Source organism: Cynoglossus semilaevis, chromosome 6 (genome assembly GCF_000523025.1).
Source record: "Cynoglossus semilaevis isolate Cse_v1.0 chromosome 6, Cse_v1.0, whole genome shotgun sequence".
Classification (NCBI taxonomy): domain Eukaryota; kingdom Metazoa; phylum Chordata; class Actinopteri; order Pleuronectiformes; family Cynoglossidae; genus Cynoglossus; species Cynoglossus semilaevis.
The window spans coordinates 1,937,791-1,945,554 of record NC_024312.1 but is presented as its reverse complement, the minus strand read 5'-3'; the positions used below and the strand labels follow the sequence as shown (position 1 = coordinate 1,945,554).

At 38.4% G+C, this 7,764-nt stretch overlaps 2 protein-coding genes and 1 long non-coding RNA gene across 4 annotated transcripts in view; 2 read left to right on the top strand and 1 right to left on the bottom strand.

The window, feature by feature from the left end:
- Positions 1-1,378, top strand: part of LOC103379545 (cytochrome P450 2F2-like) — a 4,326-nt gene extending 2,948 nt beyond the window's left edge. The window contains 4 exon segments of the mRNA XM_025056370.1: positions 1-70; positions 567-668; positions 893-1,034; positions 1,117-1,378. The exon segment at positions 1-70 is cut by the window's left edge and continues 2 nt beyond it. Of these exon segments, the coding sequence (XP_024912138.1) occupies positions 1-70; positions 567-668; positions 893-1,034; positions 1,117-1,304 (502 nt within the window). The 3' untranslated portion in view covers positions 1,305-1,378.
- LOC112487119 (uncharacterized) lies at positions 281-593 on the bottom strand. Its single transcript, XR_003049906.1, has 2 exons — positions 464-593; positions 281-424 (listed from the first exon to the last, which is right to left on the bottom strand). It is a non-coding gene; the product is annotated as an uncharacterized LOC112487119 (long non-coding RNA).
- Positions 1,379-1,529: 151 nt separating the features above from the next.
- Positions 1,530-7,764, top strand: part of hsf4 (heat shock transcription factor 4) — a 10,718-nt gene continuing 4,483 nt past the window's right edge. For both annotated transcript variants that reach the window (XM_008311129.3, XM_017032938.2), the window contains exons 1-8: positions 1,530-2,398; positions 3,085-3,193; positions 3,270-3,397; positions 3,531-3,655; positions 5,383-5,458; positions 6,164-6,231; positions 6,874-6,967; positions 7,216-7,334. In XM_008311129.3, coding sequence (XP_008309351.1) covers positions 2,273-2,398; positions 3,085-3,193; positions 3,270-3,397; positions 3,531-3,655; positions 5,383-5,458; positions 6,164-6,231; positions 6,874-6,967; positions 7,216-7,334 — 845 coding nt within the window. In that variant the 5' untranslated portion in view covers positions 1,530-2,272. The remainder of the gene's footprint in view (positions 2,399-3,084; positions 3,194-3,269; positions 3,398-3,530; positions 3,656-5,382; positions 5,459-6,163; positions 6,232-6,873; positions 6,968-7,215; positions 7,335-7,764) is intronic.

Genomic DNA, 7,764 nt, shown 5'->3' with positions numbered 1-7,764 from the left:
AATAGATAAAGTTTTGGATGGGAAGGATGAAGTCAGCTTTGAAGACAGACAGCAGATGCCCTACGTCCAGGTTTGATACATATGTGAATCTCTCTGTGCTGCAGTGTTTTCAGTGGAAATGCATGTGTCTTGACGTTCATACAGTGTTTTTGTCAGCTGTAGAAATAAAAATATTAGTGTTTTACTGGAAAATTATCTTCAGACCGGTAAAACTGTCAAATAGGTCTATAGACCCTACACAAAGTAGACTCTGTTTGTAACAAATGCCTAGTTTAATTGGGTTTTTTTGAGGTCTGAGGTTGCCCCCTAGTGGCTATTTGTATGCATAACTGTTTACTGTACAGCAGCAGCTACAGTGAATGGATGATCAGTTCTCTTATAAACATTGATTGACAGAGGTGAGTTGGAAACACAACAGCAACACCTGCTGGTAATTGAGTAAAACTTAACACAACAGCAACACCTGCTGGTAATTTAAAAAAGGCTGCAGAGTAAAACAATTTAAAATAATATCTACTTATTATACCGCTAATTGAATTAGATTTTTTAATTTTTTTGCGGGACAGGCTGTGATTCATGAGATCCACAGGAAGGGTGACGTTACTCCTCTAGGTCTCTACCACTCTGCCACCAAAGATACAGAGTTGATGGGATACTCCATCCCCAAGGTGAGCTGCAGTAATACTGCATACATACTGTACTCTGGTGTTGATGTGTGTCATCTATATGTGTCACGTAGGTTTACTGTACTCTGGTGTTGATGTGTGTCATTTGTCTAACCTCATCTATATGTGTCACGTAGGTTTGTGATAAAACAGAGTTAAAGCATGGATACCAATAAGAGAACTTTGACCTGACAAGTTGAATTTTATTTTTGTTGTTCATTTGTCAGGGAACCATTGTTGTGACCAACATTTCCTCCGTGCTGAACGAGGAGGGACAGTGGAAGTTTCCTCATGAGTTCAACCCTGAAAACTTCCTCAATGACCAGGGAGAGTTTGTCAAACCTGAGGCCTACTTACCCTTTTCTGCAGGTAAATGAACGATAGACCCACAGGTCGTACTGTTGATGAGAGTATTTGTCATGCGGGTGTTGCGGACATTTCAACCCCACAGGCGTCCGAATGTGTCTCGGAGAAGCTCTGGCTCGTATGGAGGTGTTTCTGGTTACCGTGAGTCTGCTGAGGAAGTTCAGGTTCACCTGGCCTGAGGACGCAGGAGAACCTGATTTTACACCTCTGTTTGGAACCATCCAGACCCCGAAGCCATATCGTATGAAGATCCAACTCAGGGAAACGCCATAAATTCAAGGCAGATGTGACAATTTATTGGCATTATAACTGTAATGACTAATAAAAGGTCAACATTTTGAAAATCACATCTATTTTACAATGACATTTTAAATGAAATGTTTTCCTGCTGTTGCTTGGTTCTCCACTAGGGGGCCCATCACCAACTTCTGGAACCATTGCTATAAACGGTGTGATAAAAATTGTCTTAAGCCCCCTATCTTAAAGTCCTGGAACTACATTCTGAAACACCAATATGTGCTGAAGTTATTCCAGAATTTATGGAACGTTGGTATATAGTTTTTACCCAGATGAGCAAAATAAGCTCGACAGGTAGAGGGCAGCATTGCTGCCAATGAAAACATCAAACATTCCCGCCTTTTGTTTTGATCAAGTTTGATCAATTTTGTTATTGATAAAGATTGGGAAGCCATTATTCAGCACACTGTGAAACACTGTTGGCTTATTGTTGCTTTGCTTCGGTGAAACTACAGCTTTTGTTGCTGCTGGATTGTTTAACAGGTCAGGACTTTATTGTCATCGTGAGGCCAGGGGGCAGCGCAGGGGTTGGGGGGTTAGTGGGTTGGTAGAGTTGGACTTGAATGGTGTGAGGTGCGTGCTGACATGGAGATTCTGTGATGGGACTCATTTGGGTGAAGAGTGCAGCAGGAAGGACAGAGAGCAGCGGAGTCAGAGGAGGAAGATACAGTTGAACAAGAAGAAATAAATACATTTGTTTATTTTTGTAGAGATTATTAGGAATTAAGGACAGATTAGGACAGGAGTTTGGTCCGGATGACCCACAGAGGGTGACATGGAATCAAAAAGACAAAGACAAACTTGGGATTATCAGTGAAGGATTAACAGAGCAGGAATATCTTAAAAATGGACTGACAAGAAAGCGTCGACAGCACAAACACACATTTTTATTTTTATTTATTTATTTATTTTTTGCTGCCATCCATCTGTCAACGTATTTAAGTATGCAGGAGTCTCCAGGTGCCATGGGTGTGGACGGCAGCTATGTCAGTAACGTCCCCGCTTTCCTCACCAAGCTGTGGACGTTGGTTGAGGATCCAGACACCAACCATCTTATCTGCTGGAGCTCTGTGAGTAAATAATTGCATTGATTAAATAAAGACAACCGTAATTAGCGAAGGGGGTCGTCGCAAAATATAATACAGGGAAAATGCTAACACAATTGTTGATACTTAGCGAAAGAGCTATACAGTAGGTTAGCTAAACTTTCGCGAGGAGTAGTCGAAATAAATTAAAACAAACTGCTTAACATTCACTAAATTTAGGATATATGTAATCTGAAAGATAATGGAAAGTTGTATAAAATTACTAAACAGAAATTAAAAGCACAACACGCAACGTTTAGGCAGATAAGCCCTAAATGTATGGCGCTAAAATAGTAGTTTAAAGAAACTGAAAAGTTAGCTCTACAGTAGCTACTGTGTTAGCCAAAGCTAACAAATACAACGGTTGCTTAAGAAAATAGATTAGTCAAATAAGATGAAACTTAAATTATTATTAAATTTAAAAAAAATATTAAAGGTCAACACGCGAGCGATAAAATACAAACATTATCTTAGCTTAGCTTAAAGATGTAGCTCAAAGTCAGCCAGTAAGGATACAGAAATTGCTTTTATATAAGTCTGGAACATCAACAAAAATGTCTGCTTCAGTTTCTTAACATTCCCCTGATGATGTCATTAGGTTGTTTTGTTTTTGTTTTTTGTGTAGCTAAAATCAAAATTTTATTTACAACTATGGCTGTTCTCTGTTTTAGACAGGGACTAGTTTTCATGTCTTTGACCAGGGACGATTCGCCAAAGAAGTTCTTCCAAAGTACTTTAAACACAACAACATGGCTAGTTTTGTACGACAGCTCAATATGTGTGAGTATACACTCCTCCTCTCCCCTCCTCTTTCCTCTCCTCTTCTCCTCATCTTAATTAATGCACATGTTTTCAGATGGTTTTCGTAAAGTTGTGAACATCGAGCAGAGCGGTCTGGTGAAGCCGGAGAGAGACGACACGGAGTTCCAGCACCTGTACTTCCTGCAGGGCCACGAACATATGTTGGAGCACATCAAGAGAAAGGTATGAGCACAACAACTCCACACAAAACATACTTTTTGGGGCTAATTCTACAGTATAAATCCTACTAAGTGATTGAAGTTATCTCAGTGCCATCTGGTCTGGGCCGCTGCTAAGTTCTGACCCTGGTCGACAGGTGTCCATGGTTAAGAGCGAGGAGACCAAAGTTCGCCAGGAGGACCTGAGTAAACTGCTGTACGAAGTCCAGCTGCTCAGAACACAGCAGGACAACATGGAGTGTCAGGTGCAGGACATGAAACAGTGAGTTAGAAGAATGTGGCGTTTGAACATGTCAGTCCTGTGGGAATATGTTTTAGTCATGGAGATTATTTTTGTTTTCTCTGTGTATAAATCTTTTAACAGAAATGGTGTTAATAATAGTAGCAAATAATTGTAATAATATTGGTTTCTAGTATGAGGCCTCTATAAACCTATGAAGATATTCCATTAAAAACCAGATGTTTGCAGCTAAAATAGTAATTTATCACAGTAACAATATATAGAGTGTATTTCTAATTAATTTAATTTTATCTTCATTGACAAAAACTGAATGATTTTCCTTTAAAAATAAGGACATTTCCAAGTGACCTTAAACTTTTGAGTCGTAGTTTGTTTTTTTAACATATGTTAATATTATTATTTTTATCTGTCAAAATGTGAGTTCAGCTGGAACTAAATAATTATTTCATTCCCTGAATGAAACTCTCACTAACACACGACCATGAATAAATTCAATCATTTTTTTTTATTTGATTAGAAACCCAGGCAGGTGTTGATTTTTTCTTACATTTTTATTCTCCCCTCTTTATACTGTAATTTCACTCTCACCCTCCTCTGTGACCCACTGCTGCCCTCCAGTCCAAACACCTGACTGATGACTGATGACTGACGACTGACTCTCCATCTAGAAGCTATTGTTGATCAAAATAGCTGCTGTGTCCGTCGTGTGACCCTGCTGCTTTGTGCGCAGCATTGTTTGAAAATGCGAGCAGAGAGAATGTTCAGCTGCTCACCTGACACACACACACACACACACACACACACACACACAGCTGCAGAGACAATTCTCTCAGGAAGTATTTCACAAATCACCCGCTTTTGTAATAACTTAACTGATTGTTTTAGTTTGAATTTACATTGGTCTCAGTCATCCAGGTCTTCATCATAATCTCAACGGCAATTTAATGCAGGTAACTGGACTCACCTCGAGTAAGTTACACTTCAACTTACTTGAAGTGAGTCAAGTTGACTACTTTCAATTGCCTTTCAGATTACATTAGTTAGCTTACCATTTCAGCTTCTATGTGATGGTAAATATTACGTTAGTCTAATATAAGACATAATAGTTTGTATGCAAATATCGAAAATAAATTTATATATATTTATCGTTTTAAAATGTTACAGAACTGTTACTCTGTTGTTTCTTTCCTTTAATGTTGTACATGAGAGAAGTAGTTACAATAGTAAATGTAAAATACTTTTTTTTTCTCTCAACCATAAAAAGTTAAAGTTCCTTCCTCTTTTTTTTGCTGCAGAAACATTTTTTTTTTTTTTTTTTACAGAGAAACAGTTGAACACTTTTAGTCTTGCACAATTCTTCCCACCCTTGGCTGTTGAAGCTAACCACAGAGGTCAAAGACACACCGTGCTGTGCTGTGTTTGACACAACAACAACAAGTTGTTGACAGAAGAGTAAAATAACAAACTTTAATTCTTGAAATCAAAGTTGTTTTATTCCTCTCTTCACCACAAAGAGGTTTATGGTTCAAAGGCCGGGGGGTCAGAGGTCACATGGGGCTCAGTGTTTATTCATACTGTACCAAGTCTGTTTTGTTTGGCAAACACCAAAGGATTACAAACATGCTATAAAATTGGTTCAGAGCGACTGATAAAGAAACAACATCTTTGTTTCAGGTCCATGTTTGAACCCGACTCTTATTCCTACTTTTCTCCCACTCACTCACTCACTCTTCTCCTCCTGTCTGTAGGCAGAACGAGGTCCTGTGGAGAGAGGTGGTCTCACTGAGGCAGAACCACACGCAGCAGCAGAAAGTCATGAACAAGGTCAGAAAAACCACCTCGGCCGAGTCTCAGTCTTTTTGACTCTTACTCACTAATCTTAGAGCTCAATCTAACAATTTGGAATTCAGTAACCATTAGATGTTGTATATATATGTATATTTGTAATTATATATATATACATAAACATATATGTATAGGTCTATTTATATATATAAATATATACATATGTATGTACATATATAAGTATACGTATATATTTATATATGTATATGTGTATTTATATATATATATATGTATATATATACATATATATATAATTTTCTACAAAGGATAAAGAGAAGTGTTTTTGAGACTATATTTACTGTATATTTGCTGGAGTCTTGGTGGTCCCTGGTGGTTGAAGCCTGCTAGTACCTCCTTTGCTTCTCTTTGATCATATGGCTGTACACTGACACACAACACACACATCACACGTCATCCAAATAATGAAGCGCAGTGTATGTGTGTGTTTTTTTTTTTTTTACGAGCCTCACGGCAACACATGTTTCAAGGATTTATTATCTTTGTTATATGTTTGTATTTGTTGAACATGGTGTATATTTGTATTTTCTAACCTTTTTATTGATTTTTTTAACATCCCATCTCTTTAATATATAACTCTCTGTATGTGTGTGTGTGAGAGAGAGAGACATAGAGAGACATAGAGAGAGAGTCAGTGATGGTTTGATTTGTCTCTCTTTCCACCAGCTGATTCAGTTTCTGTTCAGCCAAATGCAGCCCAACTCACCCAGCACTGTGGGCCTGAAGAGAAAGCTGTGAGTACACACACACACACACACACACACACACACACGCACGCGCACACACGCAGTGGGGCAATCAACAAAGGTGAGACAAACAAGGCCACAGAGTGAAAGGCTGGCTCAGCTGACAAACTGCATGATCCGATGCAACAAGCAGCACGAAGGCCAAAGAGTGCTGAGTCAGTACAACACTAACACACACACTCACACACACACAGCACTCAGCTGTGTGTGTGTGTGAGAGAGTGTAAACTGCTGGTTCAGCTCTTTAGCTGTTGAGTGTGAACATTTGTTTCCCAGTGCGTTCGTGTACAAGTTCACATCACTTCAACTAAAAATTAAACTATAGACGGAGCATCCTGATTGGTCAGTTTTACTCACCAGACCAATAGGATTTCTGTTTGGAAATCTTTATTTTATTTTGTCTTTAACATGTGCACAGCAGCACATCATTCAAAGACTCCTGTGTTCACGTACTGTACGTGGAGAATAAAGTTACAGTTGTATTTATTTACTTTTCTAAACCTTGTTAACCATCAGATTAGTAGAGTATAGTTAGTAAGACTAGTAAACTAAATCAGACGGTCGTCCAACACAGGTGATAATGTTCAAACCCCATGACTGTTGGTGTCTTCTGTGGAATGTTCTTCCCAGGCCCCTCATGTTGGACGACGGCTCCAGTCCTGCTTCAAAGTTCAACCACAGTAACGTCATGGAGACCATGCAGGAGCCCTTCTTCATCCAGTCGGTGAGAAAAGAAAACTGGGCTTTATACAAATCTTAAAGGGTTTCAATTGTTTTGTTTTCAAATATGTCAAAGGTCAATCTATCGTAGTCAGTCCCTGTTACTCAAAACAACAACCAGGACTCATGTTAAAAAATAAAAATAAAATGAAATAAATCAATCATCATTTTTTGTACAGAAATGACACTCAGATAGTTTTTTAAGAGAACAGGATAAGATAAGATTTAATTTTTTTTTCTCTTCATTTTCAGACATCCAATGACAGCGCCTCCTGCTCTGCAGCTGGTCTGACAGGAGGACCAATCATATCAGACGTTACTGACATGACTCAGGCCAGCAGGGCCCTGCAGATGCAGCTTCATGACACCAGGTGAGTGACGCAGTGATTCCCAACCTAGTGTGACGTGAGAGATCATTCGCTGTTCTACGGAAAATGATTTCACTGAATAGTTCTGGAATTATTCTTTGCTCGTCAAAGTGTAGTGACCGGCAGACAAAAAAAAAAAAAAAAGAGTTGTCAAAGAAGATTTTAGTGTTTCTTTCTTCAATTCCTGTGAGTAGATCAGCGTTGTCTTCAACTAAACAGGTCAAGGTAGTGAATTGTGAGTAAGTTAAAACTAAAAAAAATACATTTCATTTTGTATACTTTTTGTAAGTTTTTTTTTTTGGTGTGCCTTGGGTTTTTATTGAATGAAAAATATGTGCTGTGGCTCAAAAAAGGTTAGGAAACACTGGTATAATGTACCATGTTTTATGTTTTGTTTTGTAAAACACATCAGATATATATATATATATATATA